Source organism: Brachyhypopomus gauderio, chromosome 5 (assembly GCF_052324685.1).
Source record: "Brachyhypopomus gauderio isolate BG-103 chromosome 5, BGAUD_0.2, whole genome shotgun sequence".
Taxonomy (NCBI): domain Eukaryota; kingdom Metazoa; phylum Chordata; class Actinopteri; order Gymnotiformes; family Hypopomidae; genus Brachyhypopomus; species Brachyhypopomus gauderio.
In genome coordinates, this window is record NC_135215.1 from 16,189,532 (window position 1) to 16,210,501 (window position 20,970).

The 20,970-nt window shown below is 42.5% G+C and overlaps 1 protein-coding gene across 5 annotated transcripts; it reads right to left on the reverse strand.

Annotated features, from left to right (window-relative positions):
• Positions 1 to 1,117: 1,117 nt before the first annotated feature.
• On the reverse strand, positions 1,118 to 19,083 carry LOC143514628 (CMP-N-acetylneuraminate-beta-galactosamide-alpha-2,3-sialyltransferase 1-like). 5 transcript variants are annotated; one of them, XM_077006049.1, is made up of 7 exons: positions 18,961 to 19,083; positions 14,469 to 15,346; positions 12,684 to 12,877; positions 11,474 to 11,653; positions 11,172 to 11,217; positions 10,911 to 11,030; positions 1,118 to 1,861 (listed from the first exon to the last, which is right to left on the reverse strand). In XM_077006049.1, the coding sequence occupies exons 2-7, from the start codon at positions 14,748 to 14,750 to the stop codon at positions 1,679 to 1,681; spliced, it is 1,005 nt and encodes a 334-aa protein (XP_076862164.1). In that variant the 5' UTR covers positions 14,751 to 15,346; positions 18,961 to 19,083; the 3' UTR covers positions 1,118 to 1,678. The 5 variants fall into 5 exon arrangements, with proteins under 5 accessions (XP_076862164.1, XP_076862162.1, XP_076862163.1 ...); XM_077006047.1 differs by lacking the exon at positions 18,961 to 19,083 and adding an exon at positions 18,690 to 18,752; XM_077006048.1 differs by lacking the exon at positions 18,961 to 19,083 and adding an exon at positions 18,686 to 18,743.
• Positions 19,084 to 20,970: the final 1,887 nt, after the last annotated feature.

Genomic DNA, 20,970 nt, shown 5'->3' on the forward strand with positions numbered 1-20,970 from the left:
AAACAATTCCTTCATTGTACTTTACCAGAATGTCTCCAGCCTGGTCTGTGGCTGTGGAATAATGTGGAAAAGCGCTTTGCCCCAGTTGGCACAATGAAGCAGTGAAACTGCAGGCAGCAGTCTTTAATTTGCCCTCCTGCTGCAGGTGCAGGAATGGACCCTTGAAGCCAATAATTCATCATTGTAATTAGTTTTTAGATCGACACCAGCCTTAAGAATGCTAACTGATGACTGTTGAACTTTTTTAAACATTAGCATACCATGATGACTATACTTGAGAAATTGCATCGAATCAGTGCCGTAAGGGTTAAGGTGAAACCAGGCTAACGATGCATATGCCAGTAAAGGCCAGTAAAATGACAGTGTGATACAGGCTGTGACAAAGGGGAGTTTGAAAAAGAACCAGTGAAACCAAAAGTCACCTTAGTTTTAAATGCCCTCTGCACACTGGTCTTAGACTCCAGCATGAAGACTTACATCTGGTCAGACTGAGCATAGGCAATGAACCCACATTCTTGAATCCCACCAATTATTTATTTATTTGTATCTAATGCATTTGGTAAAATTATTATGCATTTATTATTTTTTTTAATCTGTTGTAGTTTTATTTTGTGAATATCGGAATTTATGCTAATCATTATCATTTTTTGTTTAAGTTTTTATTTTTCTTTACATTAGATATTTTTATACCTGGTTGAAATTGTATTTTCTCTTTTTGGTTAAAAGGACTAATTTATTTTTATTTATGAATTGTTCTTCAAAGATTTCCCATTTGAATAATACTCAGATGGTGCAGTAAGGTAGGTTTGTAGTCTGTCTGGAGTGTAGTTTACAAGGTGCTAAACTGCACAGGATAAATGATGAGGTGTGGGACGTGGTCTCTTCTGTTTCCACATGTTGGGTTTAGTTTGAACAGTCAGCACTACAGCTGAAGTGTGTTTCCATAATCATCAGGTCATACTGACTGCTGGGGCTGTAGAAATTTACTGAAGAAAGCAAACCCAGATGATGTGAATCTGTGGGCCAGTCAGAAATGTATTTATATGTATTTTTAAACTACATATTTATTTTAAACTAGGTTATAATAAAAGATGAAACAACAAAATGTTTTTTTGTTTTTTTTTTATTCACAGAATTACTTTATGAATTGCAAAAAGAAAACATCACAGAATGTTTCTGTATTGCTGGTGGGAGTTGAAACAGCATAGAACAAGAAACAGAACGGAAACCCAAACATCAAATATTCATGCAATGTAAAAAAATTATTAGATTTTTAATTTACAAAATTAAAAGCCACTTTCTAAAAGTGTAACATCTGACACAATGCTGAAACAACAAACTTTGTGTCTCTCATGTACTCTCCCTGTTATTCTGTAAGTGATCAATGAAGTGTTCAACTCATCATTGCTGAGAATGTAATCTCTGAGATACGTCTGACTGAGATGCTATAACAGGCACAATGTCCTGTCATGTATCCCCGCTGGGAAAGGAAGTGTCTCTTCTTTACAAAAGGTGAAAATCCAAAAATCTAAACCTTCCATCACCATATGTAAAATATGTAATATGTAACATTTCTAGACACAATTTCTAGAGACTCTGTCATTTAAGTATGGATAAAAATCAACAGGAGGAAAAGTCTCTTTTCTTTGCTGACTTAGTGTCTCAGTGTGCACTGAAATTAAGACCATGTAATTCCTTTGAACACTGTAATCTTGCCTTTTTCCGCTAAAGTCTGAATGATGAAGTGCTGTTGGTCTCCATCGTGGACGCCCGTTTTCCGGAAGCCTGAGGGAATAGTGTTCTTCTCCCAGTAATGGTGCCAGTTTCCATTTTGATCGGCTCCGAACCCAAATACATTGACCTGGGAAGAGAGCATGTGTCAGGGTGCACACCTAGAGGAGTGCCAGACCCGCACTGGATGTCTCTCTATGTCAAAAATCATATTCATATATTTAATTTTTTCACAACCCTTTAATGGATCACATTTATTCAAAATGTCTATTTAATTGTTATATAGCTTCTTGCTGTGTTGCAGATCACCTGAAGTCGTCATTTTCATTTTATTACAACCCCTGGCAAAAGGTATGGAATCACCAGTCTGGTCATTCAGACATTTTATTCTGTAGAACAAAAAGTGCAACTTGTTGGCTTTCAGAAACACTAAAAGAAAAAAAAGCATTGTGGAAACAAAGTAAATGTTACTTTTATTGAGCAAGCACAGGGAATAAATATGGAATCACTCAATTCTGAGGAAAAAAATATGGATCACTCAAATTGGATGTAAAAAATAAGGACAAACCCAGTAAATTTCCATTCCCTAAATGGACATCTGCCTCAGATTAGATCTGCTCGTTAGTCTGCAGTTAAAAACACCTGCAGTCATGACACCTTGGAGGGCTGCTGGCCGAAGTGGAGTGGCAAGAACCATGGCTCCAACAAGAGAAATGTCTTTGGAAACAAAAGAAAGGATTGTGAAACTTCTTGAAGACGGTAACTCTTCACGCATGATTGCTAAAGATGTGGGCTGTTCACAATCAGCTGTATCCAAGATATGGACCAAATACAAACAGCATGGAATGGTTGTTGAAGCCAAGCGTACTGGTAGACCAAGAAAGACCTCAAAGCGTCAAGACAAAGAACTTACGGCCAATTTTCTTGAAAACGGGAAAAGAACCTAAACAGATTAAGCATAAATGGGAGAAAGCTGGAGTCAATGTATGTGACCGAAACATAAGAAATCATTTAAATGAAATGGGGTTTTAATCAGTGGTGGACGAAGTACACCCATTTATGTACTTGAGTAAAAGTACAGTTACCTTGCATTGAATATTACTCAAGTAAAAGTATTCACCTCAATTTTTTACTTGAGTAGAAGTACAAAAGTATCTGCCTTCAAAAATACTTAAGTACTAAAAGTAAAAGTAAAAACATTTTATCTTAGCGTCACATCAAAACCCCTAGGCCTAATCGATCAACAGGTGAACAGGAAACAAACCCTTGCCTTACATTTGCCTAGCAAACACAAAATACACAAAACTAGCCTATATTATCCTCACGACATTCATTTCCAAACTTTATCCATATTAATAATTCACACTAGAAAGGTAGACAAGTGGACAAACCGTTTAATATGAAAACATAATTCACCACCAAACAGAACAATAATTTCGAACCGGTCACTTCAGTCCTAGCTTGGGGGACTTTTTCTGAGGTTCTACGTTGTCCACCACATGGCGGGACAGGGAAGCTAGAAGCTACTGAACTCATAATATTAAACTTGGCCGAATAATTCATATAATAATAATAATCAGGGTTTCCAACTCTCACACAATGAGCGTGAGACACACTGTAACGTGGCTCGCGCCACGGAGCGAGGAGACGGACACAATCGCTGAGAAGAGCGAGATTTATTAAAGGAGTTACCATCATCGTCGTCGCTTAGCCAGGCAGGGTCAATAACAGGAGGGCAGTCCGTATAACACGCAAACACGGGCATAACAACGACAGGGGAACACGAGTACAGAAAAGAATCAAAAACAAGAACACACTACGGCCAGGTATACGATGAGCAAACAGTCAAACATCCAAATCAATCACACAAAATACCAGACAAAGGACAAGGGAGACTCAGGGGCTTAAATACAAGGAATCTAACGAGGGGCAGGTGACGGTAATAACACGGGGCGTGGTAACAAACAAGGTAATCACAGAGACGAACGAGCGGGCGGGGTAAACAGGTACGAAACACAGACACGAGGGAGTTTGGAGTGACAGCTAACGGAGGGGGGCACGGTCATACGTGACAGTACTCCCCCTCAAGGCGTGCCACTCCGGGGCACGCAAGGGCAGACAGGGCAGGGGACCACGGGACACAGGACAAGGGACCAGGGGCATGGCAGGGACTGGAGACAGGGGAGCAGAGCCTGGCCAGGAGCCGGGTAGGGACTGGGCAGAACAGGGGACACAATGAGACCCGACAGGGCCAGGGCGAGGAATAGGGGCAGGGCCAGACGAGACAGGACCGGGAACAGACACGGGAGCGGGGCCAGGGGACAGGGCGGAGGCAAACACAGAGGCAAAGACACCATGAACAATGGAGACAGGCACTGGCACAAGGTGGGTGACAACTTGGGGAACAGACATGGGGACAGGGACAGAGATGACACCACAGGAAACAGACACAGGAACAGGAACATGGACACGAACAGACACAACCATGGGGACAGGGACCAAAACAAAACCAGGGATGGGACCAGGGAGCAAGGGGAACACGGGCAACGGAACATAGGAGGCACATGGCGGAGCAGGGGGAACACAAAGTCCATGCCCAACAGGGGGCAGCACAGTCCCAAGGGCAACAGGCGAGGTCCGCTGGCGGGCAGCGGGGACAGGCGAGGTCCGCTGGCGGGCAGCGGGGACAGGCGAGGTCCGCTGGCGGGCAGCGGGGACAGGAGCCGGCAGGCGGGCAGCGGGGACAGGAGCCGGCAGGCGGGCAGCGGGAACAGGAGCCGGCAGGCGGGCAGCGGGAACAGGAGCCGGCAGGCGGGCAGCGGGAACAGGAGCCGGCGTGGACTGCCGACGGGCAGCGGGGACAGGAACCGGCGTGGACGACCTCCTCGGGATCGCGGGAACAGGCCGCAGACGTGACATGACGTCCTCGGGGGGCGGAGTCGCCGCACTGACGTCCTCGGGGGGCGGAGTCGCCGCACTGACGTCCTCGGGGGGCGGAGTCGCCGCACTGACGTCCTCGGGGGGCGGAGTCGCCGCACTGACGTCCTCGGGGGGCGGAGTCGCCGCACTGACGTCCTCGGGGGGCGTGTCCGCCATACTGACGTCCTCGGGGGGCGTGTCCGCCATACTGACGTCCTCGGGGGGCGTGTCCGCCATACTGACGTCCTCGGGGGGCGTGACCGCCATACTGACGTCACCGGGGGTCCGAGCCGGCCACTCCTGGGTTGAGTGGCTAGTACTCCCCCCCCAAAAATTTCTTGGGGGGCCTTCGGGGAGCGGCTTCCGGGAGGACGACGATGTCATGCGCTGTGGCGGCGGGGCTCTGAACCGGGGGCGTGGTCTTCCTTCCCCGGTCTGGTCTGCGCCTGGAAGAACATACAGACACAACTGCTTCTCGGTGGCTTTCATTGTGACTCCACCTCGTCGGAGGTATCGGGAGCTCACAATGGCTTTTGAAAGCCAACCGAGAGCCAAGCCAACGCTCGTCTGCACATTCATTCCGTCTACCCGAATCTCGCGCTACAGGTTGCTCCTCCCTGTAGCGTGTGTCGAGTCGGGCAGACACGTAGCGCTTATCAGGGAGCTCGTCGCTAAAGCTAGAAACCGAAAGTGATTTCGCCTTGTTTTTACAGCGACGAGACTCCCCTGTACCCACAGCGCAAGGGGAATTCCTGTCTCTGGTTCGTTCACGCTGTAATACCGGAGAGTCGAACCGAATTAAACCAGCCAACATCTCATTACAGCGATTGAACTTACCAGAGTCTCGCTCTCTCGCTGTGTCCTTGTAAGGTCTGGTATTATGTAACGTGGCTCGCGCCACGGAGCGAGGAGACGGACACAATCGCTGAGAAGAGCGAGATTTATTAAAGGAGTTACCATCATCGTCGTCGCTTAGCCAGGCAGGGTCAATAACAGGAGGGCAGTCCGTATAACACGCAAACACGGGCATAACAACGACAGGGGAACACGAGTACAGAAAAGAATCAAAAACAAGAACACACTACGGCCAGGTATACGATGAGCAAACAGTCAAACATCCAAATCAATCACACAAAATACCAGACAAAGGACAAGGGAGACTCAGGGGCTTAAATACAAGGAATCTAACGAGGGGCAGGTGACGGTAATAACACGGGGCGTGGTAACAAACAAGGTAATCACAGAGACGAACGAGCGGGCGGGGTAAACAGGTACGAAACACAGACACGAGGGAGTTTGGAGTGACAGCTAACGGAGGGGGGCACGGTCATACGTGACACACACGCATTGACTGTCTTTACCAGAGACCGTCTTCACTCGCTCACACGACATACATCCGATTTCTCACACTGAAAAAAAAAATCCAGTTTATTTATCTCCGATCTACATATATGATTCAATGAGTTAGGCCTACTAGTTCGCTCTGGCACCAACCACTGGCGATCGATCGATCGCGATATAATACTTAATTTGTGTCCAACAATTTACACTCGACGCCACCCCACCAACATTTTACACACATGCCGCCGCCCCGCCACCCAACCCTGATAACAGGGGCGAGGCTAGGGTATTTTTAGTGGTGCTAGAGCACCACCGTGAAGTTGCTCAGCACCCCCTGGCTCAACACATTTTTAAAATATTATATTATGCAAAAACCTTGCTCTGCACCTGCGCAATACTTTGGTATTGTGCCTCTGTGAGCACTGGGGGCTGGGCACCCCTAAAGACCAGATCCTAAAATCGCCCCTGCCTGATAATAATAATTTTTATAATAATTTTAATAATTTTGCTTCGCTCATATTTGCTTGCCTTCGCCTCCCTCATAGGAATGAATTGCGAAGTTCGCTTCGCTTGGCCAAATTCGCGTGTATGTGTCCCCGGCTTTAACGTTTGATGTGGGAGTCTCCTGTGTTAAACTGGCGTTTAGCATCTCCACAGATTGCAATTTGGGTACTAGCACACTGCTTTGGATAAAAGCATCTGTTAAATGTAGTGTATTTCAATGTGATATAATTAACCAGGGTATATAAACCTACTCATCTAACTCATCTTACTTCGATGTGTTTTTTCAAGTTTGACGGCGAGTTCATAAATGATGACAGCGATGTGTTCTTCGCAATGCAGAGGAGGAACACGAATCATTTTTCTTTTCGAGGAATTCAAACAATTGGGCTAAATAAGGTCAGGGGTGTTGGGGGAAGCCATCTGTTGCAGCCATGTCAGATCCTCAGCCATTTAGCGTACAAATCTTAATCTCTTACTGAGCGCTGATTGGTTATAGTCTGTGACACGGTACACTTTGACCTGTCGGTATTTTATTAAGCGTTGATTTAAAAATGAAAAAGGAACTAGATGTTTCTGTAAATGTAACGAAGTGAAAAGTAAAAATTTTCGCTTTGAAATGTAGTGAAGTAAAAGTATAAAGTCTCACCAAATAAAAGTTCTTGAGTAAAGTACAGATACATGGAAATGTTACTTAAGTACAGTAACGAATTACATTTACTTAGTTACTGTCCACCACTGGTTTTAATACAGGAAAGCTAAAAGAAAACCATAATTGACACCTAAATAGAAAAGAACAAGACTGCAATGTGCTAAGGAGAGACAATCTGTCAGGGCTGGCTCGGATGCCACGCCTTCTACCTCCACAAGAGGCACCCGAGTCAGTCCTAGACTGAATCGGTGCAATCAGCAATGATCCGTTTCACCTGTTGCCATGGCTTCTTAAAGAAGCTTGTGGAGACGGGTCATTGCTGATTTGTTTTGGTCTTGCCGGTACGCTATCAGCCCTTCTCTGTTTTCTCTGGTGTTGCATTTTGTTGTAAGGTGTCTCGCCACCTTAATCTCCTGCGCCGCTTACTGGCTCATCTCAAGTTTTCCTCCAGCTATCTCTCTTCCTATCCGTTACTCTTTTATTTTGGGAAGGGTTTTGTTTTGTTGCTGTGTTCGCCTGCTGCCAGTCTTCCCCTGGCGTCCTTAGTTCCTTTGTCATGCGTCGAAGTTATTCCGCATTCTTTCCATTGTCTTTGTTATTTCCTCTCCCGTGTGTTCACGGTTTTGTTTATTTTTACGCGTCGAGTTTTCCGCGTCCTTTTAGTTTCGTTATCACGCGTTGAGTTTATTCCGCGTCCTGTAGTTTCGTTTTTATGTTTGCTTGTGTGCATGTTTTCGTGTGCACACAGTTTGGGTTTGCTGGCTTTATGTCCTGCCTGCTTCATACTGCGCTTCGGTCTATCTTTCTCTACATTTTCTGACGCGGTGTGTGCCGATCGTACACACCCGTCGTCACACAATCATGGACTGTGGATGACTGGATGAAAGTTATCTTCAGTGATGAGTCAAGAATCTCCATTGGACAAGGTGATGATGCTGGAACTTTTGTTTGGTGCCATTCCAGTGAGATTTATAAAGAGGTAGATGTGGTTTCCCCCCATGAAGACTGTATGATGCTACCCTAACAACAAGCCATGGGTAACGCAGGAGGTCAAAGCTGTTCTCAACAGAAAGCTGCATTCCGGAGCAGGGACAGGTGAGCGATGAAAGCAGCACAGCAGGAGGTGAAATGCTGTGTGAGGGAAGCTACAGGAGAAAGGTGGAGCAAAAGCTTGAGGAGAACAACATGAGGGAGGTCTGGAAAGGTGTTAAGACCATCACTGGTCACAACACAAAGACCAGAGTCATAGGAGGGACTGCTGAAAAGGCCAACGAAATGAATATCTTCTTATAAGTAAACGTCCACGTTTACTTAAGACCTGCGCTGCGGAACTGGGTGAACCACTTCAACGTGTCTTCATCCTCAGCTTACAACTGGTGAGTGCCTACTCTCTGGAAGGCCTTGTGTATTGTTCCTGTGCCCAAAAAGAACCGGACCAGTGAACTGAACGACTTCCGACCAGTAGCACTCACGTCACACCTTATGAAGACCTTTGAGCGGCTCTTTCTCTGTCTCCTCAGACCACAGGTGCAACATGCCCAGGACTGTCTGCAGTTTGTGTGCCGGACAGGTGTTGGTGTAGAAGATGCCATCCTCTACCTTCTACACCAAGCCCACTTACACCTGGATAAGGGAAAAGGCACTGTGAGGATCCTCTTCTTGGATTTTTCGAGTGCCTTCAACACCATCCAGCCCCTTATGCTCCAGGACTGAACAGGATGCGAGTGGACCCCTGCCTGGTCACATGGATCTACAGCTACCTTACGGACAGGCCACAGTACGTCAGGCTGAAGGACACCACGTCTGACACTGTGATCAGCAGTATTGGAGCTCCACAGGGCATGGTGCTGGCCCCTCTTCTCTTCACCCTGTACTCTGCAGACTTTTGCTACAACTTGGAGTTGTGTCATATACAGAGGTTTGCCGATGACTCAGCTATTGTAGGGTGTCTCAGGGATGACCAAGAGGAGGAGTACAGGAGCCTGGTGAGGGACTTCACTGTCTGGTGCCACAGCAGCCACAGTGCCACAGCAGCTCAACTCCTCAAAAACCAAGGAGCTGGTCATTGACTTTGGGAAGTCCAGGCCAAAGTCACAACCAGTTCTAATAGAGGGTGTTGACGTGGAGACTGTGGACTCCTACAAGTACCTTGGGCTGTGGCTGGACAACAAGCTGGACTGGTCCTGCAACAATAACCACCTGTACAGGAAGGGACAGAGCAGGCTGTACTTTCTGCTGCGATCGTTTGGTATCTGCCGGAAACTCCTGTGGATATTTTATCAGTCTGTGGTTGCCAGTGTCCTGTTCTACACTGTGGTGTGCTGGGGGGGGCAGCATATCCAAGAAGGACACATCCAGGCTGAACAAACTGATCAGACAGGCTAGCTCAGTGGTCGGCATGAAGCTGGACTCTGGTGACTATGGCAGAGAAGAGGACCATGGACAAACTGCTGGGCATTATGGATGATGCCAGTCATCCTCTGAATTCTGTCATCGGTAACCAGAGGAGTGTGTTCAGTGACCGACTGCTCCTTCCCAAGTGCAGCACCAACAGACTTAAAAACTCCTTTGTCTTTCAGGCCATTGGACTGTACAACACCTCTTTGCAGGGGAGGAGGGGTCACAGGAAAACGGACTGATAAAAAGCAAAATAACTGGCTATATACTATAACTCCAAAGGATCACCAAACTGTGCAATATTTTTTTCTTTTTTAAAACTGAGTGCAATAGTTAAATTATGTGCAATACCCCTTCTGCTGGACACTTTGGCTCGAATATTCTATTGTTTTTTACTATTAATAATAATAATAATAATAATAATAATAATAATAATAATAATAATAATAATAATAAATTAAGTATTAGCTTTTTTAGTTATTAATCTGTGTGTATATCCATTCTTTTTTTCTCCTCTTCTCTTTTTTCCTACTGTAATGATGCTGCTGGATATATATATTGGGCAGCACTGGGGAGATGACTGTGGTTAATTCTTCTATCAATGCACAAGTTTACATTGACATTTTGGACAGTTTTCTCATCCCTTCAATTGAACAGATGTTTGGAGATGATGAAATAATTTTCCAAGATGACAATGCATCGTACCATAGGGAAAAAACAGTGAAGGCATTCCTTGGAGAAAGACACATTCAGTCGATGTTATGGCCTGCAAATAGTCCAGATCTCCACCCAATTGAAAAAAATGGTCCTCAAGAAGGCTCTGACCTACAAAGCTGATCTGGCAACTGCTATCAAAGAGAGTTGGCACCAAATTGATGAAGAATACTGTTTGTCACTCATCAAGTCCATGCCTCAGAGACTGGAAGCCGTTATAAAAGCCAAAGGTGGTGCAACTAATTATTAGTGATATATTTTGAATGTTCTTTTGTTTATCTGTTTTTCATGATTCCATATTTTTTTTCTCAGAATTGAGTGATTCCAAAGGAACATTTAATTTGTTTCCACAATGTTTTTTTTCTTTTAGTGTTTCTGAAAGCCAACAAGCTGCACTTTGGAATGACCTTATTATGGCATCATGTTTTTGATCTGAGTTTGTTCCACAGAATAAAATGTTTGAAAGTGTGCTCATCCCAGACTGGTGATTGCACACTTGTATAATTGCATGAATGAAAATAGCTGAGGTTAACACACAGGCCTCAAGAGGGCAGCACTGCACCACTGTACTATAGGCAAGTCTGCTCAGTCAAGTAAAACAGATAAAAACTGCTTCAGGATAAGAAGTTATAGAAAACGAAATCATTACAAATACCTCGTCACACACGTGAAGAGCAAAGATGAGGGCGATAAAACCAGTGGACGAATATCTCCCATGACCTTCAAGCCAGGAGTCATGGATGTACCTTTGGAAGGTTGGGCTAATCACCAGAATCTGTGAGACGAAACAACGACAAAGGACAGCAGTGAACCTCACTGTGGATGTAAATCTCCTTGTTCTAAGAGGAGATACAGGGGCAGCAGTAATCAGGGGGTCAAAGAATTGCATTTGATGTTTGATCAAAAAGAAACTCACCTTATTCCTGTTCGCTTTGATTCGAGACATGACACGGGCGTATGTGCTGAGACAGAGAGAGATGTGGAAAAGTCATTTAATGCTGTGAATGAGTAATTTTTAAAAAAAGAGTAACATGCTTTAAATGTAATTTTATAAAATTGAAATATAAAACAAATACTTTTAACATATTAAATAAATGCAGAAATTACATTACAAAAATAATATCATCATTATGATAAAGAGAGTCACGACCCTGTTCAAGTTGAATCAATATCTTGAAGATTGCAGTTCTACCTCCAGTTTAACTATGCGGTATTTACCGTGTGATGTTTCCTGTGGTCAGGGCACTAATAAGCCACTCCAGATCCAGGATTTTGAAAGGTACCAGCAATAGACTGGTGGCGTCATTCAGGTCAATGGCACTCTCTGGGTACATCACATGGTGTGTGGTCCTGGATCCCACATCACGCTCGTATCCCTTCGTGGGAGCCTTGTTTATTCTGAAAAAACACACAAACACACTAGTTACCTGTGTTTCATTCGTTTGTTTACACCACAACCTCTTCACAGTGTCCTCTCAGTTTCATTCCTGGGCTCTCTGTGTTTTTTAGGCCTCAAGAAAATTTACAGCCATCTACAGGACACTACTTCTGAATTCACACGTCATCCCCACTTTCACACATCTGTTTGGTGATGTTCACTGTCTACTTTAAATGTCTGTTAGGTGCCCGACAGCTCTGTATGAATGATGGACAGTAGCTGAGAAAGTCAGCAGTAACCTCAAAACCTTGGTGCTCTGAATCAGAGCTCAGTACTTTTTACATCACTTGCCACATCAGTCATCTTCTGTTGTTCAATTTACTATTTCAAATCAGAGAATACCAATTAAACAATACTATTTAAATTGTTGAGTTAATTCTGTACCTCTGTGCTTGAGTAGGGAAAGTCTGGACTCTAACTGCACTCAAATTTTCTTGTTTAAAATTGTACTCTAATTTTCTTGTTTAGAACTGCATTCTAATTTTCTTGTTTAGGACATTTTAATACTGTTTTAGTCTCTTTAGTGCACATTTGTAAAACCAGCTGTTGAAATTCAGCTGTTTGTGGATGCCAAAACCACGGTCATCCTCATAATCAATGGTGACCTGTGTGTTTGAAGGGCCGATGCCCTCATTACCATTGGCTGTTGCCATCAAAGCAACAGACACGCTGACCTTTATCCTATGACCTAGCACCGCCTCCCAGCCTTTAACATGTGTATTTTGCACTACTCAAACTCCTTACTAATGACAAATGCCTGTTTCAAAGTCAATAAGCTGTAGACAGAAATCTTACAAAAGCCTTTGTGCAAATATACTGATTCATTATCAGGGGTTTGCTAAATCTGTCATGGCACACTAGATAAAACCTCATAAAAATTTTTTTTTGAGGAAGTTGAAATGGGGAACTGGTTCCATCTGGTTCCATATAACTATATTGGAAAAAACTGTAAAACTTTTGTGGACTCTGATTCATAAGATGGCCTTTTACCGGATGACAAAATCATTGGAGTCAATGAAATCCCCATAACAGGATAAGCGGAGGTTTCCGGAATTCCCGACCACGGCACACGTGCGGCAGCGGGACGGTCTGGCATCCATGTAGTTCTCTTCTCCTGGGATGATGTGGAACAGCTTGTCTAGGACCTCAGTTAGGTTGGATGGCTTATGCTCCTTCTGTAGCTTCTACACACACACACACACACACACACACACACGTGGAAAGAGTTGTGGTGGTATGAATATGTGATATGTGCGTAATGCATATTCATAACATTGATCCCTTCATGACTTGAATCTGGTGTATAGTTTACGACACACTAAAAAGGTCTGGTGATCTAACGAACCAAAACAGAAAACACTTTCTGAAAAATCACAGCTTGGGCCTGGTATATTTGTCTGTAGATGAGCAGCAATGTTCAAGTTCAGAGGTGGATCCATAAAGCTTTATTGCATTGCACAAGTGTGAGCCAGTCCTGGTCTGCTTACTCTCATAACAGACAGAAATGCGCACGCACACACACACACACACACACACACACACACACACACACACACACACACACACACACACACACACACGACAAACTGTCACACACACTGTGCGAACAAAATCTGTGTTTTGTTCTCTTTTGTTCCCATTGGCTTAGCTTTAGATTTTATTTTTATTTTATTTATTATGGCATAGAATTAGAGATATCAGTTCATCTGTTATTACATGTTTTTTGTTAGTGATCTTTATATTTTTCTCATCATCAGGGGCCAGATTCTGAGCATAGTACGGATCAGAGTTTTGGGGTGACTGATCACTCTTGATCACTCCTGACCCAGCAGTGACATTGAAACATGCAAAACTCCAGCAGTTCTGCTGTGTCTGATACTCTTAATGTGCGTACTACACCAGCTGAATGTCACTGCTGTGTTGATAATGGTTTACTACCTAAATTACATGTGATCAGCAATTTGCAGTATAAAATGCACTGCAAAATGTATTTATAGGATATGTGTACCTCACATAATTGCCGGTAAAAGTAGGTCAAAGTTTGTTTCCAATAGTTTGTTTCTCCATGGCTGGAGAGTGCATTAAATACACAGTGAAACTGTAAAAGTTTTATTCCTCCTATAAAAAGGACTGCTCAGTTTCCATATGACTTTGGTATTCCCAGGATCTCACAATGGTGTTATGGTTAGCCCTCAACGCTCGGAGACAGGGTGCTGCACCAGCGATCTCCTTGATCCCAGTTCTACCTTCCGTCCCTGAGAAATGGTCATGGGAGACAGTCCAGTCCAGACCAGGCGCCACCCCTAAAGATTCCAACAGCCTTAACCCAGAAGACCATGGGTTTGATGACCCCAGCCACCTCAATACCTATGGAAAATACCTACCAATACCAATTCTCTGGGGGGAGGGGTGTCCCATTTATATATACAAAGTAAAATTCCAACATTATTAAAGACTTTTGTGTTATCAAATAACTCTGCACAGTTTTGCATATTCTTGCACACCTGCTTGAGCTGAGCACATAGTGGTTGAATCAGACCTGTGTGTGCAAACGTGACAGCACACACACATCTGCAGTACTAATGTTTCAGGGTCCTTCACGACTGGTCTTATTCAATATATCAGTGTATGTTAGTGGGCACCTTGTGCTTTAGAGTGTCTGATTCAACTAGTTAGGTAAAGAATACAATATATGGAAAACAATGAAAGGTGCAGGCGAGAGTTCACTTGACTGGGAAAAGGTGAAATATTAAAAGAAAAACACTTTTTACCCACCATCCACCATCTGAAGGTGTCACTGGGGATGTCCCTGTTTGATGTGGTCAGCAGCGGTTGGATAGACATGTTGAATTTACCATAGAACCATGTGTCATTCTCTTGCCCCACAATGCACTGCTGGCAGGCGCACGACTTGGGGCGAATGTTTAGGAACGATCCAATGAAGATCGAGATCTCCTGGTAGGAGGGATTGAGCAAGTACATGGTGACCGACATGGTACACAGCAGCACCATGAACACGTACTGCTGCCTCCACAAGATCCTTGTGGTGAGATGCATGTGGCCAGTCCAACGGTAGCTGGATCTCTAACCTCAGCAGGAGATGGCCTGGGATTTCTTAGGTGAAGAAGAGGAAAAATCTTCAACCCCAGAGTCAAGGAACTTTTGTAAGGCGCTCTGGATAAGAGCACCTGTTAAATGCCATAATATAAATATAAATGTTGTGATATGTTCTCTTCATGTATGTCTACATGTATGCACATCTCTACATAGTGATGGTTATGGCCAGTGGCAGTGTAAAAATCTTTCAATCCAAAAAATGGATGTGGAAATCATCAGGCAGGAGCAATGGCTACAATGCATAGAGTTAGAAGTTTTTGGTTTGCAAAGCGTCTGCATGCATCAGATCTCCTTTTCTCCTGTTCACTGTATTTTAACAATGATGAGCTTAATTCAAACGATTCCAGTAGGTATCAGCCGGGTTCATGCAAAGAGTCAAGTCTTCACCAGATGCCCTGTGTTCATCACCACGTCCATGTGGAAACAGGCACATGCAGGTTAGGAGAAGGACACTTGGTCAGACGTTCCTTCTCTTCCTGTTCACTGTGCTGCATTTACTGGGTGTGTGCAGACACTGGCCACGTGTGTGTGATCACCTAGGAGACAAGCACAGGACATCAGTCTAACCCAAAGAATTAGGAGAAGCTCTGGGTCAATAGGAATAACTTTATTTGCCATATAAACACATATATGCATGTACAGCAAGGATGTAGATTTGCTAGACATTGGTGGGGACCTATGAATCTACCCCAGGAGGGGATGAAATTATTTCTGTTGAACGTTACTTGTTCATTTTAAATTTATTTATGTTGTTTAGTTTTTAGTGGTGATAATTTTTTTTGGCGATGCACAGAAACATTTTGCATCAATGGTTTCAAATGCGCACAGCACAAAACGTTTTTGTTATTATTGTGAAATAGATCTACAATATATAGCTAGTAGGCCTACAACAGTGACTTATTGCCATCAAAACACAGCATGCTTACAGTCGCAGCTAGTAAATACAACACCTGTTTCTCAATGCACACTAGACCGGGACCTAAAAGATGGATATTGGATAATTGGCGAGAAGGACCGGTTACGTCCTCAGGATGGAGAAACGTCACTCACGCTAGTGTTACGAAGCGCTTCACTGTCAGCGCGATCACACGTTTGCTAACGTCCTACTGATCCTACAAATCCCATTTGCTGTTGATAAAAAAGAAAATACACATGAATGTTTCTATTTTTAGTGTAGCTAATACACAGCCAACTTCTACTTTCCAAAATAAAAGATCATGATCAAGTGGTGGGAAACATTTCAAATGTTTGTTTTTAGCTGTTTAGCTTCATTCACCCTCATTCATTCTCAGTCCTCGACGTTTTGCAGTATTTTTTTGACATAACAGGAATAATAGAAAGTGAACAGATTCCTCATAGACCGGCTCTGGTACAACCATTGATTCTGGTGACCTTCGGATTAATCTAACCAAAATCTCCTCTGGAACTACCAAAGGTGATAAGGACAGATAGCCTGAAGGTTTTATGGCCGCGTCTGTATCTATCAGACGTATGTATTTATCAGCTTTCATTTTTCTCTTTTGATCTTGGATTTCGGACTGTACTCTGACCACGGCTCGCACACCCAATTTATCACCGCCCTGCTCTACTTGTCCCGAACCCCTTTCCCCCGGATTGCCGTCATTTCTCCAGCATCTTCCCGTTTGCGACCGGTTACAGATTGACACGTTACCCTCAAACGAAGATTGCTTTTAGCAGGCGCAAAGATTTTAGATCTTTATACCTATTTGTTTGTCAAAAAAGCAAAAGGGAAACTTCACCTTGCACGCCAATAATGGAGATTAATATATAGAATAAATTTCTATTTTAAATGTATAGAAATATGAACTGTTTCTAAGGGAGTTTCTCTTTGTTCATCTTTACAAAAACAACCCAGAGAAAGTTTGCTGTACACATTAGCAACGTGGATCAAATAACTCCATCATCCAACAAGAATTTTTCATCAATGTTGTCGCAGTTATTTAAGTCTGCATCACTGACGTTAGTTTTTCTCTTTAGACCAGATAGCCTAATTCAAGTGCAAACACACAGAAGAAAAAAACATTCACATTTTCAAAAATATTTTTTGTGAACGGACTTTGTTATTTTATTGAATAGTGATAATCGCACTATTCAATATACTATGCTTATTTCTGGGGTGCGTTTCCCGATAACGAACGATCTTAGAGATTTACGAACTTTAAGAACGACGTAACTTTAAGAACGCCAATTTTACGTGAGTTTCCCAAAAGCCTTCTTAAACAAGTTTTAAGTAGTTCTTAGTTGATTCCGTCTCTGCATCTACGCTGGAAAAGCTCCGCTAAATGAAACCGGGATCACTGATTTACATTTTTTTTTCATTATTTATACCATAAAATATAACTGGGAAAATAATTAAGAAATAAATTAATAAATAATAAGTAATTACTTTACACTTTCAATTAGTCTCCATCGCATATAAATGCGCACACAATCAACGTTTCATGCATCAGCACCACAAACGGATTTTTCCAAGGACAAACTCACCCAAATACTGGAAGAAATTTAAAATCATCTAGACGTCTACAAACATCTACAAACATCACCAGACATCAGCACAAGAAGCTGAGAAGTATGAATGAGGATCATAGTGTCATCCACTGCACTGACAATTCCAGGAATGCCTCCAGTTATATGAAAACCTATTCTGATTTCATGATGCATCTTTAGGTTGCGGTCCGCAACCAAATGCCATCCCATCCGGACCCAGAATAAATTGTTAAAAATATTTTTTAATTTTGACGGGAGAATAAAGCATTTATTTCAGGGCTATTGAAAAAACACTCCGTCACGAGTGTTACGTAAGAACAGTTTCGGGAAACTCTCGTACATTTAAGAATATTAGTACGAGGTTTTGTCATTTAAAATAATATAGGAGCGCGGGTATAATGTAACACGCATTTATGCAGGCTGTAGTTAAAACAGCTCTTTCTCATATTTCTATTTTGCCCGTATTCGAACAGATATTTCACCAGATTTATGCTAATTATATTATAGGCCTATGCTACCATAACTTAAGCTATTTTCATCGTGAATGTTTTTCGATTCCTGAGTTTATACTATAAGTCACAGAATTTACTCCGATATTAATTGCTATGCTACTATAACTTAAACTATTTTCATCGTGAATGTTTTTCGATTCCTGAGTTTATACTATATTTCACAGAATTTACTCCGATATTAATTTAATCTAACTCTTGTCTAGCTTAAACAATATACAACTGTAATTAAATTAATTGTGTTTGTATCAGTCTACCAGATTTTTTTTAGCTAAATTGTTCAGAAACGGTCGGTTTCACAAAGTTTACTTGGATCTTTTGTAGCAGAAATGCTTGCATACAAATTAATCGCTTATGCTAAACTAATTTTAAATATATTTAACAAAAAATCTAAAAGCGTTAAGCTTCCCCTCAAATTAAAGAAAGCACGTTTAACAATGCCCTTATTGGAAAGCAACCACAACTTAATTAACACCCGCTCACAGTAGCTAATCAAACAATATATATCCTATTTTATACTGGACTTTTCGAATTTAGTTGACCTGGCCCACCATAACAATCCCAATTTCTCATGTGGCCCCTATGAAAATTAACTGTTAATTTCTTAAATCAATCTGTCCCCCTTCTTCATTTGTATACGAGCATGTCATCCCTACCCTAATGTTACTTCAACATAGAAACAACAAACGAAGAAAACAGTTCAGGCGAAATTGCCTGCAACAGTAGATTACGAACATATAACGACGTGAAAACCACCGAAGTATTCCCCCCTTAGCAGTTTATCCATTTATAAGTAAGTACAGGGAGCCAAACAACGGGACTCTCTCGTAACAAGACAGCAACATGAAGACAGATCACCTACTGAACTTTGGGAGGTCTTTCCGCACACTGTTTCCTCTCAGCACTTGGATCTAAACGAAGGCGTCTGTACGGCGCGGACTGATCTCCCTCCTGTTTTAATACCTCGGTACAGCCACACGTCCAGAACGAGGTGCACGTACGTCTAACGTATTAGCTCCCTAATTGGTCCGGTAGTGAAGAGGGCTGACGAATAAACTTTGTTATGGGACAAAACCCTGCAGGACACACGTCGCGCAAGTGAGTGTGGAATATTAAATATGTCTGTTACATACCTGTTTCCTGCCGTGAGTGTCTGTCCGTTAATGGGTCAGACTGCGTATCTAAAATACCTCAAAAAGCAAAAAATATCTGTCCCGGTTCTGGCCCACATATATTGACATGAGCGCTGATCAGGGGCGGATCTACGGGCGGGCCTGGGCCCGACTAATCACAAGCTCAGAATACAGTTTTCCGTATGAAAATTAATGAAAATAAACTATAATTGCTGCAGGATGGCGCCTAGCGCACGAGTCATTTAATGGCCATACACCGCGCCCAACCCCGAACAACTTTCGTTCGCCAATCCCCCCCCCCCCCTCCCCCCCCCCAATCTTTACCTGTCTTCAGAACTAGGCTTTAAAATAAGTACACAGTATTCATACTTTTTTTTATCCCACACAAGCCAAGATAACTTTCTATTTGCAGTTATTTGTGTAGAGCTTCCATTGAGAACTGTATAAGTTGACATGGTGCATAATTTAAAACCTAAGACAGAAAATCTGTAGTGTCATTTGTGAAATAGACTAGTAGTGTTTTATTTGTGAAACAGCACTGAAGTGGGCAAAAAGTACTCTTTGCTATGACTACAGAGTCCCTGGTAAGTATGGCTGTGGTAGTGAATCATTAGATACAATCTAGACATTTGCCACGTGTTATTATATGTTAATGCAGTTATCCTATTTTAGAGTAGGCTATTTTATGTTTTAGACCATAATTATGTTACTATGTAGGCTATATTATGTATATAATATGTATAGCCGATCTCTGATCTTCACCAATTGAGATGAGAAGAGAATGAGAGAAATAAAGGAGTGTTTTACCCTCTGAGGTAAATCCAGAGAAACAGACCACACTGGTCCACACTATGCTGTGTCCTACAAACAGAGACCACGTGTAGTTCACACTTGGCCAGGGAAATCCTGCAATCAGGATAATAAAAATCATCTGTCTTATTGAACAATATGTTATTGTTATAACAGGTCTCTCTTGTAAAACAGGTCTCTCTTGTAAATGAGACGCCAAGTCTCAATGGGACTACCTGTATAAATAAAGGTCTAATAATAATAATAAAAATTGATATTACAGTATTTAAATTTTACTTAATTTTTATGTAGGCCTACATTATTATAAACAACATCAATCAATCTTGAGGTGAAGTTCAAATATGGCATCTTCAAAAATGAAATCAAATGCGTGAAATGAATGCGACTGGCATGCGTTTCCATATTCTGTAAAATGGATTTGTACAGGAGTTTAGATTCAAGACGCAAAACTCAACTGGAGTCTGTCCAAATCGGCAGAATCCATATGAATTATACATGGATCTGCTGGAAGAAAAGTTGAGCGAGATTGAACCAGGTATCTCAACAACTCCAGTATCAGAATCTGAACAGGCTTTATTGGCCATGTATGTTTGCACACACAAGAAATACGTCTTTGGCTACAGATTAGCTCAAAATACACAGCAAATTTGTTTCCTTACAAAAATTAAAACCCAATAGCATAATTTGCCGTTATTATTGAAGGATTTTTGGTGTTCTATTCATGGCCTGTCTGTGTAAATACATGCTTGTTTGGAGTTAGAAATAGCTCAGTTGAGTAATCATGTGGAACGCACATATCACATAACCGGTGTGTGTCACACGAGCCATATTAGAGTCAAGGCTAGAATAAACTCACGTATTCTTCACACACAGTGACTTACTATGTGATGTATAGACAGGTAAGGGTAGAGGGTGAGTGCAAACTGCTGTATCTATATTGTTTATTTTGGGTAGTTAGAATCTGTAAATGATTGGGTAGTTTTATTTGGGCTTCTGTTTGTTTTTTTTTTATGGTTTCTTTTCTTCGATGCTTTCCACAGTCCAGATTCTCACACCATCTGCATGTTTGCACATCTTGGTCTATCTATTGTATTTGAACATTTTTTTTTGTTCAGAAGAAATCAGATGTGTTCTAACAAATAAAGATCTCCCTCTGAGAAGTCCTCTCTGTAAGCTTGATCCTATAGTATTTTCCTATTG